The sequence below is a fragment of the Gopherus evgoodei genome, chromosome 3, assembly GCF_007399415.2.
Source record: "Gopherus evgoodei ecotype Sinaloan lineage chromosome 3, rGopEvg1_v1.p, whole genome shotgun sequence".
Taxonomy (NCBI): domain Eukaryota; kingdom Metazoa; phylum Chordata; order Testudines; family Testudinidae; genus Gopherus; species Gopherus evgoodei.
Window position 1 is genome coordinate 131,983,757 of NC_044324.1, and position 19,044 is coordinate 132,002,800.

The 19,044-nt window shown below is 39.6% G+C and overlaps 1 protein-coding gene and 1 non-coding gene across 3 annotated transcripts; both read right to left on the bottom strand.

The window, feature by feature from the left end:
• Positions 1-97: 97 nt before the first annotated feature.
• TCP1 (t-complex 1) lies at positions 98-16,265 on the bottom strand. Of its 2 annotated transcripts, XM_030556679.1 has the most exons (12): positions 16,105-16,265; positions 14,151-14,236; positions 11,186-11,314; positions 9,633-9,730; positions 9,260-9,370; positions 7,145-7,326; positions 5,161-5,287; positions 3,654-3,829; positions 2,717-2,840; positions 1,302-1,494; positions 772-935; positions 98-416 (listed from the first exon to the last, which is right to left on the bottom strand). In XM_030556679.1, the coding sequence occupies exons 1-12, from the start codon at positions 16,169-16,171 to the stop codon at positions 200-202; spliced, it is 1,674 nt and encodes a 557-aa protein (XP_030412539.1). In that variant the 5' UTR covers positions 16,172-16,265; the 3' UTR covers positions 98-199. The 2 variants fall into 2 exon arrangements, with proteins under 2 accessions (XP_030412539.1, XP_030412538.1); XM_030556678.1 differs by lacking the exons at positions 14,151-14,236; positions 16,105-16,265 and adding an exon at positions 12,650-12,933.
• On the bottom strand, positions 14,389-14,523 carry LOC115649565. Its single transcript, XR_003999878.1, has one exon. It is a non-coding gene; the product is annotated as a small nucleolar RNA SNORA29 (small nucleolar RNA).
• Positions 16,266-19,044: the final 2,779 nt, after the last annotated feature.

Sequence of the window (19,044 nt, forward strand, 5' to 3'; positions counted from 1 at the left end):
AAATAATTAACTTTAGCAGGGAGGATGCGATAAATAGAATTTACAACCCTGAGCCCTGGATTTACTGTACTGAATAAAAAACAAACTTGACAGCAAGTTCTCTTGTAAGTACCCCCATTTTATTAACATACACACTAGGTACAATACTGGGAAGAAGTGTAAGATGAACAACTAAACAGTAACATAAATAAAAGCCAGACTAGTTCTCAAGTGCTCCAGAACGAACAGCATCTTCGTAACACCCGCCTCTATCATCTTTGCTTTCAGGATGCAACTTAATAAGATCATCAATTCGTAGAATAGTAATTGCAGCTTCTGTTGCAAATTTCAGGCTCTTTACTTTGACTACTGTAGGCTCAAACACACCAGCTTGTTTGTTATCACGAGGTTTCCCATTGATTAAATCAAGACCAATCCTGCAAGAAATTAGACAAGTCTAATTTGTTGTGTAGCACATAGGTGCTAGGCACTATGATAATGCACATAATTTGGCTAAAGTTAGAGCATAAACTTCTGAGGACTGCCACTATGCTTATCTGAAGGAAAAGCAAGTTTCCCAGAGCAAGCTCATAGTTCCTAAATTATGGTCCATAGGAGCAGCTAAACTACACAACAGGAGAAGAATGGAAATGCAGAGAAAAGTAAATTTACACTATATTTTGTAACAAGACTTCTACTCAAGCAGTCAATATTTACAAAACTCGTAAGATAGAGCCCTCCACTTAAATGCAACCCCTTTCACTTCTATTAATTGTTTGAATGGATACTTGCCATTTCAGATTTTTGCGTTCTGGGTTAACTTGAGCCTCATTGTGAAATGCTCTCAGCTTTGCAACAAGATCTGTGGCATCCTGGGCAGCATTTACTGCTAAGGTATTTGGAATAACTAAGAGAGACCTTGCAAATTCTGCAATAGCAAGCTGTTCACGTGATCCCTAAATGAGAGGGAGGAAGAGTTATTTACTTTGAAACCCATCAAGCCAATTCATGGAATACAAGAGGAAAAATACAGCCATAATTTTAAGAGCACCACAGGCAGGTAGACACAATCTACACTGAGTATGAACAATATACGGGGAAAAGAGATGTAGGAAGAGGAAGAACTGCTCTTTTCCCAGCGCTAGGTTATTTCTTAGTTGTTTTGAAGACTGAAGTTAATATTTTGGTGTATTAAAATAGTAGTTCAAGATCTGGCAGAACGAAGCTCAAAGCACTTAAAAGCGAAGGTCATGCATTAGAACCACCACAACAAAAAGTTTTAGTGTTATGCAATGAAACATTATTTTGTTAACTGCACTTACCATGCTGGTGGCATAATTTTCAAGATATATTGAAAGTGCTGCCTCTACAGCACCACCACCTGGTACCACAGACTTGGACTCCAATACTCTTTTAACTACACAAAGAGCATCATGTAAGGATCTCTCCATTTCATCACACATGAAGTCATTGGCTCCTCGTAAAATAATTGACGCAGAAGTACGAGCCTTGGTACTGTCCAAAAATAAGGAAAAGTCAGTTAACTCATGCTTCTAGCTTCATGCAGATCAGAAAAACTCTTCTGGAGAAAAAGCTTGTCATTGTTATCATCTCATTGCTACGCTAGGTTCCTCAAACATTTAAAGTAGGATCTTATTCCTAAAGGGGTTATATTATCTCTTGCAACATCTGTAGGTAACCCTTCAGTTCACATTAGTTCACCTCAGACAATCCCAGATATTCTCTCCTGGCTAATGCATTTTGATTTGCTCACCCTATCAGAAAATTCTTTATGTCTCAGGAAGAAAGGCAAGGCATTTCCACACCATGGGAGTGAGGTAATGGAAACTGTCATTACCAGTCATAGAAATGCATGCATTTTAAACACACATTTACTGCCACTAGAGATTTTAGATAGCACTTGTTTTTTTTACAGCCTCTCAATTCCTCTGCTAGATTCCTCTCAGTACCACTCCTGGATTTCTTTATTCAACATACAAACTCAGTGCCTGTAATCTACTCAACATCCTGGAGAATGTCTTTTAGTCTCATGAAACTGAGGCCAAGGGAATCACACCAGAAAACATGGGAAACAGATTAAGTGTGTAGACATGTTTGATGATGAGGCAGATCAAGGCACAAACAAGTTTCCATTCATATTACTGTGGCATACCAAAATCACTCAGGACCTACTGCTCTTGATATTCATGTGACAATATTCCTTCCACTGAAGGAGTTTAAAACAGCCCCAAAAGGTTATACAGAGCTAGTTTTAAATCAAACTTAGTATGCAGCATTTTCAAATCTAGGTAGTGTCAAAGACAACACAATATAACCACTCCTCTATAACTATTACCACTAGTAAAGCTGATTATAATACAGTTACACCATTCTGGCTGGATTTTCCTCTACATTTTCACACATCAGTATTTAGAAAAGTAATTTCTGTAGTTCTAGATAAAGAATGTCTTTCAATAGCTTAAATCAACTACACAACAATAGGACAGGCTGATCAACTGTAACTGGTATGATTGAGAAAGATGTCCAGCCCTAGCAATGATGGTGAAACATTGGTTGTTTCATCACAAATTTACAATAGCCTTATTATACTCTATCCCACGCGTATAACTGCTCATAGCATTGAGACTGCATGGCAGTAAATAAATGGGAAGTTATAGCTTAAAGGTTTAGCAAAATAGTTTCCAAGGCGTGATGTACTCTAGAAAAGTGTTCTTACTTCTTGATTAAAATCAGTTCATCATCACAAATTCTCTCTTGAACCACCTCTTCTGCCTGTCCCAGCATTGATGCCTCAAAGCTTTCTTCACCTTCTAGATTAGCCAGAGACGAACAAATGATTGCTTTAAAACAAATGCAAAATTGTGAGGTTAGTGTGGAAAATACCAACTCATTGTTATTTATCAACCTCACACAACAAATGGTTTTACAGAGCAAAACAGAATGGTAATAGTCATCAGTACTCCTTAATATTAAACATAAATGCAAGATTGAGCATTTCTAATCCAGTCAACAACTGAGGGAAATAAATAGGCCCTACCTTCCTTTTTAAGTCAGTTATTGTATTTTATAGTCCCCCTTAGCCTCTCTGGGTTCATTTTTACTCTATCTTTACAGCACATGTTCTGGATTAATGGCTGTTTTGACACTGCTGCTAAAAAGTTACATACAGTTTGTTCTGCAAGGTTCTAACAAGACGAACTATCAAAATCTCTTATATGATCCTTAAAAGGCATTTTGGAATTGAATAATTTTATACTACAGATGGAATTTTTTTTCTTAAGATTCACAATCACTACAGAAAGTTGGAAATTAGATTAACTAGACTTCTATAATCTCCATTTTATGGAAGTCTAGTTAACAGAGACTTCTAGATAAGATATAATGTGGCTGTGTCCCGTGGCATGACAGAGCCTTCCGTATGCCAGCCAACATCTCCCCTCACTGCACATCTTCAGCAGTCACAATTTTTCAGTGGTTCCTCTTTACTTAGTGAGGGGCTCCTTGTCAGGGCGTTGTAGCACCTGAATGTTTTCTATTCCAAGTACACTTCCTTATCACTCTGTATGTGGATCAGCCCAATAGTGCTCAGGGAACTGGTTGCCAACAGCTTTGGAAACACTATATATTACTGAAAGTCCACAGTACATACATACCTCCTGCTGCTTTAGCAATGCGTTTAAGGTCCTTTTTTAAAACTCTGCGTACTGCCATAGCACCAGCATCCACAAAATATTTCAGACACATATCATCAATGCCACCAGTGGTTAGAACAACATTAGCACCTGTGGCCAGAATCTTCTGAATCCTCTCTTTAGTGATATCTGACTCTCTGCAAAAGATAACAGGAACGTGTTTACTCATAACCAAAAATTATAAAAGTGGGATTAAAAATCGACTAAATAGCTAAACCATACACAAACATCTGAATAATTAGCAGTAGTGCAAAGCTAAAATCTCTAGGGAGAAAAGGAACCATAACATCAATATATGACAGGGTGGATAAAAATTGATAATTTAAAAAAACAGAAATATATTAAATACAAAAAGTATTTCTATTTTTAAAAATAAGCCTATTTGAAATGAGATTTGAAATTACGATAATCTACGTTAAGACCTAAATTTACTTTAATTTAATTTAAATTAAAAGTATTAAGAAATGCTTCCTGCCTACGTTTTAAAGAAAGTGAAACCACTGAACTCGTGGAAAACACTGGCTACACACTAGAGTTTGAAGTGCTGAATGAGCTTTTGACAGCAGTAACCCATTCCACAGGCTCAGAGAATATTTTATTCATTTCAGTTTTTTCAACAACTAGTACATTCAATGTTAAGAAACGACTGGACGTTGAAAAATCATGAAGTCTTGTTTCCTCTCCTGACCTAGGAATAAAACTCTGTGTTGAGAGGATGAGATCTACTCATTCTAAAATACTGAAAGACTTGGTAGGCAGAAATAATCAGTTCAATTCAATAACTTCCTTTGTTTAATAAATCAGTTTTGAATTCAAAACATGTTTTGATAAAAAATTTTATTTAATGAATAAAAAAAGAGACTTTACAATTCTGTTTGTGCATTTTAAACTGAATTCCCGTTTCTATCCAAATGCACCAACACAAATCACATGTAAAAAAAAAAATCTTAACAAATGCATCATTCATCAGTTCAAGAATCTGAATTAATGCAGGTGTAAGCTAGATATTTGCTTAAGCATACAGACACGGTGTACCCACCTGGTTATTGCCAAATACAGTGTACAGGCTATATTTTAGTGGCCACCAACCAATAAAAGAATCAATCTTTCTTTAGGAAAATAAAAAGTACAAACGTAAAACACTGTAAATTAATTATTTAAATCAAAGTTTCCTATTTGCTGATATAAATCAATCCAATCATTGATTCTAAATAATGTAACTGGCTTTTGCTTCATAATTCAATACAATTATATAGTCCAACTGAACACAGATTATCCAAATACATTTTATTCAAGTTATGATCAATGTTTTCCACCAGTATTTTATATTGAGAAGATGTGTTATTTACCTCTGTAGTTAATTTTGTTGCCTATTACACTCTTCAAAACACCCATACATCCAGTACATAATTACAAATACCACAGTTACTTTGAAAATGTGCTCATTTGCTTTAAAAACCCAACATACCTCTGTCTAATCTGGTCAAGTTTCTCTGGATCTGTGATCAGCACCTGAACACCAAGCTTCATTTTTGTTTTCTGCAGACTGAAGTCAAGACAGGCAATCTTTGCATTAACTATCCTCTTGGTCATACCTATATAAAAATGGTATTTTACTCCATGTTGTTACAAGTAAGTATTAATTAAAAATGCTTAATAAAATGAAAATAGTTGTGATGTATTATTTTATTTTATTATTTATTTTATTATTTTATTATTTTACTATTTATTTTACTATTTTATTATTTTACTTTTTAGATTTCTAACACACACACACAATTACTCATCTAAGGCTATTCTTCCCCCCTGCAACTCTTTTCACAAACACACTTGGGCAAATGTTATGACCAGAACAATGAAAAGGGTAGTAAGACATTCTTCAATACAGACAATCTTAGCTGCTTTCTTAATTTACCTCTTTATACAAAGGCACCTTTCCATGATTCCTTGCTTCCCAGTTTGTTACATTGTTGAGCTAGAAGTTCAAGATGTATTAGTCCCACAAGTAAAACTGACCCTTTAGTATTCAGTGTAATCAAGAGAACTCTGATGTATTTAGCAGGGCCCTACTAAGGTCCCAGTAAGGGATAAACAAACATGTTGATTTTAAACAGAGCAGAAGATGTCAAAATATGGTAACCTAATTCTAGTGACAGTTGCTTATTTCCTTGCTTTAACACTGTCCACCTTTGAGGCCCTGCATTGCAGTCAACTATCCTCAAGCTAAGGAGGGTGGAATGGAACTCCCTTAGGTGATATTTATTGCTGCTCACTTATTTGCTAGATAGGCTGAGCAATACAGTCAACCTCTCCACTAGCAACTTAACAGCCGCCTCTGCTGTATTCCAGACTTCGTCATTGAAATGCACATTCCTTCAACACTGACTACTAAAGCCTCGCAAGTTTTACCTGCCAGTGTGATTTCTTAACATATACAAAGTGCTGCACAGTAACTGATGTAATAAACAATGATGAGTTAGTCACGTAAAAGACTGCACAAAATTTAGACGTCAAAAACATGCTTTTAAAACCTTATGGGCAATAGAAATATTTCCTTTAGTCTCTCTTAAATTGCAAGTTTTTAAATAAATAGTCCACTGCAATGTATGCACTCCAAATGTATGTTTTGTACTAGCTCCTGATAACCTGAGATCTACTAAACACTGATTAAGCACCAGATAAGCGATTATTTCCATCGTTCACATGCAAGAAAGTGACAGTGAACAGACTAAACACTTAAAAATCTATATGATCTTAGATCTCATTTAAAAAATCCTTATTGAGATAAGATTTCAAAGCCAAATACTGACTTCAGACATGAATGCAAGTTTCACTGAAGTCCTTAGTAGCTGCCCATGAGTTTCTGGGAGAATCTGGACCTCTGCGTCTGCTATTTTTCTACAGATGGGTAGTTAGAAACTGTTATTTATTTCATTTAAACTGCTAGAGTAATTTTACAAAATTTCAGAAAAACACAGCCTTCAACTGGGAGCCAGGATAGTGTTTCAATGACACAAATATTTAACATGGAATTATAAAGCCGTGTAAAATGGGAATAATTATCCAAGTTGTGTCAAGACTGAAGTACAATGTAGCATATTAAAGCAACCACCATAATATTTCCGTTTGGGTTTTATACCGTGGTGTGTCACTGCAATATCTAAGTTCCTTTTATATAAAGCACAACAGCAGAGTCCATAGACTTCACAGAGTCTGTCACTTCTCACTTTTGGGGCAAAAAAAACCCTCTGCTTAGAGTAGGATTTGGTTTTAAGAATGTATTTGTTTACTTATAAATTGTTTCAAGGGTTTTTTTTTTATTTTTCTAAACAAACAATAGTTTATTAGCCAATTCTTCACATCACTAGAAACATCCACGTAAGGGCAATATTCATACATAAACTTCAGTCATTCTGCTCACTGAAGGCTTATAAAACAAAATCTGAGCTTACCTTGTGAGCCCACCACACAGTTCAGTGCATAACCATTTACAAGAATACTCTCTTTCTGGCTACGCCCATGTGCCTTCAAAACGTTAATGGAACTGATTGGATATTTGGCTTGACCCTTTTGATCTGTGAATTTAACTGCAAGCACAGCATCCACCACCATGTTGGCAAAGAAGTCACCATCACTAAAATACTGTTAAGGCTAAAATGAACTACACAGAGACAACTAGCATAATATAAATTGACTTTAATGCTAAAACCAGCATTTATAGGCTGCCTTATATTAACATGCTTTTAAAATAATCCTTGAAGTATCTATGAGGTAAAATTATTAATCTCATTTTACAGGTAGAAAAAACTAGGATGGGGTTTAAATGTTTTGTCCAAATCCACACTGCAAATCAATGGCAACGCCAGCACCAGAACTCAAGTGTTCCTGACTCTCATTCCCAAGCAAACTGTACAAAAAAAATTCCCTTTTGTTCACACAGCATTTTACAAGTTGTTCCAATAATTTCTTCTATTCTGTCAACAAGCAGTTAATATCTGCATACGATATCATCCACGGGCATGGCACTTAAACAGAAAGAACAAGTAATAGTTAATTATAGACTTTTAACACTTGTATGTCTTCCTCATTTGTGGCATTTGCACGTATTCATGTCGCTTCACTCTAAACCAGTGGTCTCCAATATTTTTTCATCATGCACCCCCCATACCTGGTCCGTCCCCTTCCCCGGAAGCTGAGGGTAGGCCCAAGGTCCGGGCCTGGAGCTGAGGTGGGGGCAGAGTGGGAGTAGGTGGTGCTCCTGTCTCACGCTCCTGTGGAGGCAGACATGAGCCCTGCCACTCCACCACAAACGTTCCTCCACGCTCTCGCAGGGGGGGCATTGCCCACAGTCTGGGGACTACTGCTCTAAACCCCGGAACATCAGTTGAGATTGACATCCGACAAGCCTCCAAGCAGATTATAAATAAATATATTAAAATTAAAGATTGGCTTAAATAGAAAATATAAAATGTATTATTTGCATACAATATGACTGTTTTGGAAAGCTCAGAAGAAATGGCAAGTCCACATAACTGGATTACCAGTAAATTTTTAAGAATATCAAATTATTTCATGTTTTCACAAAGATAATATATTTGCTACATACAAAACTGTTTACACAAAACTTGTGCACACACAGCCTATTTTTGCCCTCTTTATCCTAGTCAGATCAGAATTCTGAATTAGTGACCAGTTTTTCAAAAGAAACAAATGGATGTCATAAGCAAGTAATCATCACTAAACTACAGTAGGAAGACAGACTGCAAGAAGGAATGTTGCCTGGAATAATGAAGACATTCTCACGATTAGTGTGGGTGATCATCTGCTTGAATATGCTTTAATTTTTTTTCTCTATCTAATGCAAAATATAAGCTATATGTTGACTAAGGTGGAATGTGAACTGAGCCAGAGTGGGCTTCACAGGGGCAAAGCCCCTGGGCAGCCCCAGGAAGGAAAAAAGGGTGATGGGTTATGAACTACATGGCAGAAAGAGCATTTTTTTAAGCCGTTATACTAAAAAAAAACAGGCAAACTCACCAGAGTTTTGTTTTTAAAGAAATATAAGATTGATAAAGACAAGAAAAATTATAAGCAAGGGTCACAGCACATAATCATGTTTTCCACAACTATTAGGGGGGGGATGAAAATAGCTGTTTAGAAATTAGAATAGCTCCTTCAAGCCTCTCTGTCAGAGAAAACAGATATAATTTCAGCATCTAAAGAGGTGGTTAATTGTAGCTTATGTTTAAGGATTAAGGGTTTTAACAAAATGTGATACTAAATGAGGAAAATGGTTTGTAAGTGTGAGATTTAAAAAACTGTTGCAACCGTCCTTTGAACAAGCAGGGTTTGGTTAAGTAAACCAGAATATACCTTTTATGCCAAGTTGATACCAAGAACAAGTTTTCACAATGGAGTTATAACTCTTAAGTGTTTATAATGAAAAAGGATAAGAACTAATAACTGCTGCTATGGGATTTAGAATGGATACTCAAGCTCTGCGCAGTAATATCCCTTATTTTCTTAATTTTAAGAATCCAATTTGTTATTACTCAGTCAAAGGATACATTCCTATGATTTTGGAGGACAGTGATGTTTTAGCTGAATTAATAAGGCAGTCCCGGCCAAGTTCATCTGTGTTAATGATGAGATTTTCATTGATGTAGCGAACTGCCTCCCTGTTGAATAAAAACCAACATTTCAAGAACAATTCAGCTCTATTCCTTGTTAGTAGAATTTCCTACTGCGGGGACATGCAGACTAAAGGCTGAGTTAGAATCAAGTTGACAAACCACCACCACCATTTATCAGCTTCGAAAAAAAATCCTGTATTGTCAGTGATAATGAATACAGGATTAAGGTAAAATAAGTGTCCACTGGATATAATGAAACACTAGAGTTGCAAAATACAAATATTTGCGCTGAAATAGATTATCTTACTTGCAAGCAAGACGATAGCCACCAATAACAGAGGTGGGATGAATTTTCTGCTTGACCAATTCATCTGCATTTTTCAGAAGTTCAGCAGCAATAATTACCTGTTCGAAAAGAGGAAACAGATTCACTGAGAAAATGGACAAGTCTTAATATTAACAGTAGTTCTTGCTCCAACGAACAAATAAGCGAAGAATATGAGAAGTTCCCCTTCATTTAGATTAATTAATGAGTAAAACCATTCTAATTCTTCTTTCCATTTCACTAGTTAACTCTGAACTGATTTTAGCGTTCTGATAGCATTGTCTGGAATCAGCTGATGCTATTCCATTGATTAGTCCACCTATGTTTCAATTTTTTTCCTCAGGGGTTGAGAATTAAGAACTTCTTCGACCCAGAAGCTATTCTCAAATATAACTACAAGAAAGGGAGGAATGATCATTCTCATGCAGCCGTAAAGAATAACCCTTTTCCAGAATGCAAGCCTGCCTAGAAATGCTAGTTTTTGTACAGGGTCTCCTCTCATGACTCCAGTTCAAGGAACTACTTTGTCAGGGTACACCTCCCCCACCCCTAAACTCTAGGGTACAGATGCGGGGACCTGCGTGAAAGACCCCATAAGCTTACTGCTACCAGCTTAGGTTAAAAACTCTCCCAAGGCACAAATTCTTCCTTGTCCTTGGAATGGTATCGCTGCCACCACCAAGGGAGTTAAACAAAGATTTAGAAAAAGGACCACTTGGAGTTCCTGTTTCCCCAAAATATCCCCCAAGTCCCTTCACCTCCTTTCCTGGGGAGGCTTGAGAATATTATAAGAACTAAAAAGGTTAACAAAGTGGGAACAGACCAGCCTTCGGGTTTTTAGGATACTAAAAACCAATCAGGTTCTTAAAAGCAGAACTTTATTATAAAGAAAAAGTAAAAGCAGCACCTCTGTAAACTCAGGATGAAAGGTAATTTTACAGGGTAATCACATTCAAAACACAGAGGATTTCCCTCTAGGCAAAACTTTAAAGTTACAAAAAAAAATTCAAAACACACCCACGCCACACCACACCAGGACTAACCCTCCCTTTTAGCCTAGGGAAAATTCACAAGCTAAAATAAAAAGATAATCTAACATATTTTCTTCCTATTACTTACAATTTGTAATCTTAAATACTTAGTTCAGGTATGGCTTTAGAAGATATATTTCCTCTGCCCTGATTCCTCGCTGAACCAGAGAGAACACACAAGAGAAACAAAACAAAAAACTTCCCCCACAGATTTGAAAGTATCATCTCCCCTTATTGGTCCTTTTGGTCAGTTGCCAACCAGGTTATTTGAGCTTCTTAACCTTTATAGGTAAAGGAGGGATTTTATGCTACCTTTAGCTGTATGTTTATCAGATGCTTCGAAGCAATTTTCACAGTTTGCACTGGGCAGATGCATTTGAAATCTGTTGTCACATGATGAAATGATCCAGTTTTAATCAGCAGTGTCAGGATTTATAATGATATGCCGAAAGCTGCATTTGATAATGACTTTCAGAATGTCTGCCTGTAAAACTTTTTACATACCACTGAGGTGGTCCCATCTCCAACTTCTTGGTCTTGCAGTTCTGCCAGCTCACACAGAACTTTTGCAGCAGGATGTTCTACCTCCAGCAGCTTCAGAATGGTTGCACCATCATTAGTAATGGTCACATCCTAGTTTTAAAAAAACAAAACAAAACAAAAGATTGATATTCATACTAATTTATTTTTAAACTTTATGAAACTATAAAATATGAGAAGACATTTTAATGACAATGGTGGGGAAGAATTATGCCTAGTGTAATATCATGCATATTGACCATTTACCTCAAAAGTTTACTTTGTCTTTTTAAGCCAAGTCTTCAATACTACAACCATACACATGTAATCACATGACTAACCCCCACAAACCATGTGTTGCAGGATGGGAGCCTTGGCACACAAGAATACGCATGAGCTTTTAGACAGTAGAATTCTTTATGTTATATAAATAAGAACTAAGGAAGATTTCTTAAATGTAGCTTGAATATCTTTGTCTATTTTTAACCAAGCATTTTAAATAGAGTTATTTACAAATCTCAGTTTAAGCTAATGTGCAATATTACCTTTTATTAATTACATAAGGCTCTCTCACTTTGGCTTCTAGGATAGCACAGTTGAAAGATTTAAATCAGATTATCACCTGTTCCAAATATTTGAAAATGGGATGTGTTTTTATCTTATCATAAACATTAGCCAATGCAAATTATGTACAACAGTACCTAATTCTAACATATGTACAATTTAAAAACAGTATGCATGTCAAGAGCAGCAAAAATAAGTTATTTATTCTGTGTGCTGTTCTAAACAATGTTAGTATAAGTTGTGACATTTCACCCTTTAATACCTCATAGAAATATGCTTATGAATGTAAATATGACATAACTTGAACGGTTTACACTAGAATGCCACGTAACATATCTATGCAAAGGTTATGTTGTTCTGCATGTATTCATCCTATTTGTATGAATGTATCATTCTTGTATCTGAAACTAGAAATATGAAATATAACTCCGAGGTCCTCTTGCAATTATGCGAAGTGTGGGCAATTAATGGTGGTTTGGAATCTTAATGGCTCCCATTAACCAGGACAATTGACTGTAGATGGCTCTGTTTACTTGCAAGCCTTCCTGTGAGTCAGGCTGGGAAGAATGAAGGCTTTGGAGGGAGGGGGCTGTCTCACAGGACATGTGACCATGTCACCTGGTACTGGAATCCATCTTAAACCTGAGGCTTTTCCATTTAGGAGTGGGGACCCAAAGAGACAAAGGATTCCCACTCTGTGCCAAAGCTATATAAGGGTATGTGTCACAAGGTCCGCACAGGTTCCTTCCCTCTCATCCCTGTGATCTCTGCTTAGGCTGGTCAAATAAAAGGTCCCAACGCCTCTTTCAGGTGTCTCACCTGTGTCTCGTTATTTACTGTGCTGAGTGCAATCCCAATTCACCCAACAACAATCCCCATACTGACCCTTCCCTGGATCTTCTCATCCTTGAGGCCACCTGCAGCCGGTAGAGAGAAAGCTGCAGCCCCTCCATCTTCTCCCCTGGCTAGCTTCATACTGAGCCTCTCTCTGGACTCATATCTCCCACCAGTCACCAGCGCCACTGATTCCCCTGAGTCTGCCCTTGTTAGGGCCTGCAGCTGAGCTCCTTGCTGAGAGTCTGAGTCCCCCAGGAAAGGGGGGAGGGAACGCGCACCTTTAGCAGGGCATCCAAGGGGTTCATACTGCTGCCCTGTCACAAGGTAGAACAGAAGAAAAGGGGTTGCAGTCATGAGAAATCCCCTAGCTGCTGCCTGAGCTGGAACGAAGACTGCACCAGGGGAAAGGATTGGGCCCAGACTAGAAGGAGGCTAGTCTGTCAAAGAAGCTTATTGGAACATCTCTGAGCGTGAGAGTTACCTGCATTTAGTTTCCTACTGTATTAGGCTTCGACTTGCATATTTTGTTTTATTTTATTTTGTTTGGTAATTTACTTTGTTCTGTCTGTTATTACTTGGAACCACCTAAATCCTACTTTTTGCATTTAATAAAATCACTTTTTACTTATTAATTAACCCAAAGTAAGTATTAATACTGGGGGGAAAAGGAGAGAGAACAGCTGTGCATCTCTCTATCAATATTAACGAGAGTAAACAATTTATGAGTTTACCCTGTATAAGCTTTACACAGGGTAAAACAGGTTTACTTGGGGTTTAGATCCCATTGGGAGCTGGGTATCTGAGTGCTGGAGATAGGAGCACTTCTTAAGCTGTTTCAGTTAAGCCTGCAGCTTGTGGGGGATGTGATTCAGACTTGGATCTGAGGTTGCAGCAGGCACGTATGTCTGGCTCAAACAAGGCAAGGTATTGAAGTCCCAAGCTGGCAGGGAAAACTGTCTGAGAGGTAGTTTAGGCATATCAGGTGGTAGTCCAAAGGAGGTTTCTGTAATCCAACCTGTCACACAAGTATCCACGTGAGAAAAAAAGTTTATTCAAATGCAAACGTACTTGCATATGAGCAAGAGTTAATTCTGTTATATCATGGATGAAGTAACAGTTAACTATAGTTTACAATTAAGGCTTTCTTAAAAAGAAAGAATGAACTAAAGACAAATAGGGATGTAAATGTTTAAAAAGCTAACCATTTAACCGATTAAAATTATATTGTTTAACCAGTTAATTGATTAAAGGGAGATGGGCTGGGGCTGCTCCAGCCAGCCCGCCTGGAGCAGGAGGTTAGCGGTGGGTTAGCAGTAAAACTAATGCTTATTGTTTAGATTTTACATCCCTAATGACAAAATGGAAAAAGAGGTCAAACTAACAAATGTATATTAGAGCCATGAAGCATATTCTAGATGGAAACACTTTACAAAAAAACAGACATGCCTTCAGCTGAAATAGAACAGGTCACAGCACTAATTTACAGTGCAAGTTTGTTAATACGTAAGCCCTTCTCTTAAAAGTTAAGATGAAAAACATGCTTACTTACACCAATATCATCCACCAACATTTTATCCAAACCAACTGGACCAAGAGAACTCTTCACAATGTTGGCAATTGAAGCTGCAGCCATAACTGTATAAATCAAGCAAAATAAAAATATATAATTATTTCTTCCCACATATCTATTTTAAGAGAAGTATATTTTTCTGTCAGCAAAAAAAAACAAAATCTTCACAGGTCAAAGAAATAAATGATGTAATTTGGCTGGTCATTCAGAATCTTTTCATTCTGTGTTCTGCCATTTCATATAGGAAAAAGATATTGTCAATCTTCTCCTTCAGATCTTGGCAGTATTTTTTCTATCCCATAAGCATAGCCACTCAATCTGTAAACTGAAGGAGTGGTAGTCAAATGGGAAGGGTCCAGTTTAAATCTGATCTTTCCTTTAAATCTTTAAATGTACCAAACTCGCTCACTTTTTGTTTCTGGAGATCAACTCTTTACAAAAAACAAAAAAAAATTTAACTGCTATTTCCCAAATTTGCTTAATATCAGAGGCTTCCATAGATTTTACTAACATATGTACCACTTTTCTACACCTGATGTTTCTACCCACACAGCATCCATTTCAAAAGCAGGTAGTTTTTGCTCATCATGCAGGGCTCCTGTAATAACTTGTCTGAAGCGCTGAGACAGATGGTATAAAGAATCTTTTGAGGACTAAAACTTAACACCGCAGATTCCAGACTCACCAACATTTCAAAGAGATCATTACAGCTATGGGAAAGGTGAGCTAATGAGCTAGTGAAGTAGTAGGGAGCTACATCTAAGCCTGTTCTTGTCATGCACCAGGCTTGATCTATCCCAAATGAGCTCATGCCCAGAATCTCAAAAGTTGTGGTAGTGAAACACACCTCCTCCCAATACCTTTGAGGATCTGGGACCAAAGCTTTATACGGAGCTGTATTATTTTCACACAAAACTAGTCTATCTACCCCATTGTTTAATTAACACATCTTGATTTTATACTAGCACTAAGGACCACATACTGGTATTGGCTTATTAATTGTCAGTGACTGGATAGAGTTAAGAAAATGTCTCAAAATTATTTTTTTATCCTCAGACATATTAAAACAGAATCTATGCTACAGAGGGTGAGAAACTCAGTCTTCATGCTCTTAACTTGCATATGCAACAAGCCTTAATCTTTGAAAGTCATCATAATTACATTCAACAACACTAATAATCTTTTGTAGGATACACACAAGAATGGTCTCATGTAGGCAAAAGCTTAAGAGTACCAATATCAAGTTTCACCCACTTGTAGCATTAATCTTCAGTATAACTACAAGGGTCACTTTTCACAAATTCTGCCCCATGGGGAAGCCAAGCCCCGCGTGGGGAAAGGAGCTGTTCATAAGATGGTCACTATTGTTCACCGGCATGCCAGACGTTTCAGTGACAGTAAACATTCAAGGCACACGATAACCGATTTCTCGGCCATTTCCCCATAGCGAGCCGCAGTCCCGTCTGACCCAGGCGGGATAAGTCTCACACTCAGTCTCTCTGGCTGAAGGCGTGCCAAAAATGGCGGCCGGGGCTGTTCACCTAACAACGGGCTCGGGTTTGCCGAGCGCCCTAAAGGGAAGCGGGCTGTGAACAGCAACGCAACAAGGGCGCCCCTGTGGGGAAAGTACCGGCCCGCGGACAGCCACTGCTTCTCGGCAGCCACCGCCCGGGCCGAGCTCCGAGCGCGCCAAAACGCGGCCGGTGCCGCCCTGCCTCGTGCTCCGGCCGGGTCGGCCCCTTCCGCGGGCTCGGGCTCAGGCGCGTAACGAGGGGGTCAAAGGGACCTGCAGACACGCGAGCTTGAGAGCCAGGGCCTGGCCCCTCCCCGAGCCCGGGTTTCTCTGCTACAGGAACTCCCCCCCCTCCCCCGCCCTGCCGGGACAGCACATGGCGGCGGCCGGGGCCCCGCTCCGTGCTCGGGCAGCCGTTACCGTTCTGGCCGCGGATCGCCTCCCCGGAGCTCCGCTCCCCGAACACGGCCAGCGACCCCATCTCCATCTTCCCCGCGCGCAGAGAGGCGACACGCGCTGCTGCAGGAGAATCCGCCGGTGACGCCGCAAGGCTTGCTGGGAAACTGGCTCCTAACCGCAGTGTTTGATGGGGAGAGGACACAGCACAGGGAGGAGGAAGGAACGGTGGTGAATCATGATGATGTTTAACAGTTCTGTCCAATCCAACAGCCCGTTACAGTGCGGCCCAGAAGGTGCCTAGATTGAAGGTTGTGATTGGATTCTGAGATTACCAACGCGTCTGCTCCCTGAGTTTCCCCCGCCGAGTCACGTTGCATGTTGGGTAAGAGGGGGGGAGGGAGGCCAGGAGCGACAGTTATTTTTCTCCTTCCAGGAGGTTCCAGAAGGGATGGGGTGTGGTCTGGGGATGCCCTGCACAGCGAAGGTTGCTACACAGCCGTGGTTCCCAAACTAACAATGTCTGAACCCCCTTTTAATGAAATGTTACGTCTCGTGAACCCCTCTTAAAAGTGACTGTTTCCAGAGATTTCCCCTTTACCCTGAGTATAAATTATAAAAGTAGGGAGCTTGGAAATACAACATTGTTTTTCTGACATGCTTATTACACACTAGTTATTATTTATAATTACAGCGTTTTTATTACATTATGAAATGGCAACACTCTTCCCAGATCTCACTTCCGTAGCTTGTATCGAGGTTCCTATGTTTCATCAAGGAGTATCAGACGTGAAACAGTGTGAAGGTATTTAAGAAGCCAACTCGAGTTCCTCCTACACAAGCACTCAGGTCTTGAGCAGTCCAGGCAAACAATGGATGTTACAACAAAGGTTAAGCTTGTTCTTCATAATAATTAAAAAAAACAAACAATACTAGCTGCCTATTTAATTTTAAAAACAGCAAAAAATATCCATCTCCCTCTCCATTTCTTATAAGGAGTCTTGAGGTTTAAATCTCCTCAGTGTGACAGAGATGCTTGCTTTGATCTGCTTAGCTCTTGGAAGTCTAGGAGCTCTGGGCTGCTGGCCCTGTTCTGCCCAGGGTTCCTAGGGACAGCTCTCACTGCCTGTGACATTATTAATATAATCTGAGACCATATAGAACATAGTTGCAATCAAGGTCCTGTAGAGGCACTAAATTTTAGGTAAAGGGGGTCATATAAGATGTCTAAGACCAGGTTATGGGTTGCTGGCTATGATTATGCTGTCTATATGTATGTATCATTTTGTAGTTGAAGTTATGAGTATTGGCTTTATATTGTCTGTATTTCAAATTTGTGCTGTGCTTCTGGGAGATATCCCAAACAAGTTAGTATTAGCTCTGCCTAGCCTTCTTGATGGCCTATTAAGCACCATCAGCTACACAATTGACCCATGGAGAGGAGGCAGATACACCTTGTAACTCAGCAAAGTGTGCAGGGACTTGCCCATGTGACTCCAGACTCCATTTTGCTGTAATTTTCCACAGTAAGAACAAAGAGATTCTTACACCTGGAAAAGCCTATATAAGGCTGATGCCTCATCTCCATCTTGTCTTCAATAGTGCTTCTTACCTCTGGAGGAACTTTGCTACAAATTGAAGCTCTGAACAAAGGACTGTTGACCCATCCCAGCGGGGGATGTACTCCAGAAACTTGATTTAAACCTGCAGTTTACTTCATCACTGCTACAAGCCTGAACTAAGAATTTTGCCATTACTGTATATAATTGATTCCATTTAACCAATTCTAGATCTCATCTATATCTTTTTCCTTTTATGAATAAACCTTTAGATTTTAGATTCTAAAGGATTGGCAACAGTGTGATTTATGGATTAGATCTGATGTGTAAATTGCCCTGGGTCTGGGGCTTGATTCTTTGGGATCAAGAGAGCCTTTTTCTTTTATTGGGGTGTTGGTTTTCATAACCATTCACCCCTAGGACGAGTGGCACTGGTGGTGATACTGGGAGACTGGAGTGTCTATGGGAATTGCTTGTGTCACTTGTGGTTAGCCAGTGGGGTGAAAACAAAGTCCTTTTTGTCTGGCTGGTTTGGTTTGCCTCAGAGGTGGAGAAACCCCAGCCTTCGGTTGTAACTGCCCTGTTTAAGCAATTGGTCCTGAATTGGCACTCTCAGTTGGGTCCCTCCAGAACTGCAGCATCACACTGCCATTAGGTATTTTTTTTTCCCCGAGAACCCCCAATAACATTTCGTGAACCCCCAGGGGTTCACAAACACCAGTTTGGGAACCACTGCTTTGCAGGGACAAAGCCACTGCCGAGACAGCCCCTCCCCTGCATGGCAAAAGCGAGCTTCAGTGCCTGTCTCTGGGCGGGGTCCAGCGCGCCGCTGCCCTCGTGCCACCCATGCAAGGGGCCAGCTCAGCAGGGTGCAGTCCCTGGGGGCTCAGTGCTGAGTGGTTCGGACATTCTCAGTCCCAGATGTTCATGTCATTGGGCTTCGCCTAACAGTGAGGAAACAAGCTGCAGACTAGCTTCGTGCCCGCCAGCAGCAGGTCCCAGACCGTGGAAGCCCTAGATCTGCCAGGGCCACGCCGCCCCAGGCCCACGTTGTCCCTCCAGTCCCCGCCCCTTCTCCAGTGCTGGGATTGTTCAAAACTGCAAATGTCGTCCCTGGACCTGGGAGGTTTTAACTGCAGAAAGCCAAGGTGTTGCCTTAGTAGCTATAAACCTAGTCGATGTCTTCTTGCATTTTAGCAACAAGGCACAGAGCTAATTCCCTAGTGCTTGGTGTAACCTTGGAATTGAGCAGGCGGAGCCATTATCACCTTCAAAAGTAATCCAATACAGTTTTTCAGTAGTCTGCAGCCCCACGAGACTGTGTTTTAGCTTGATAACTAATTGCAAAATTAACCAAATGTACAGCACTACCCAACACTTCAGTCCACCTAAGAATAACAAAAAA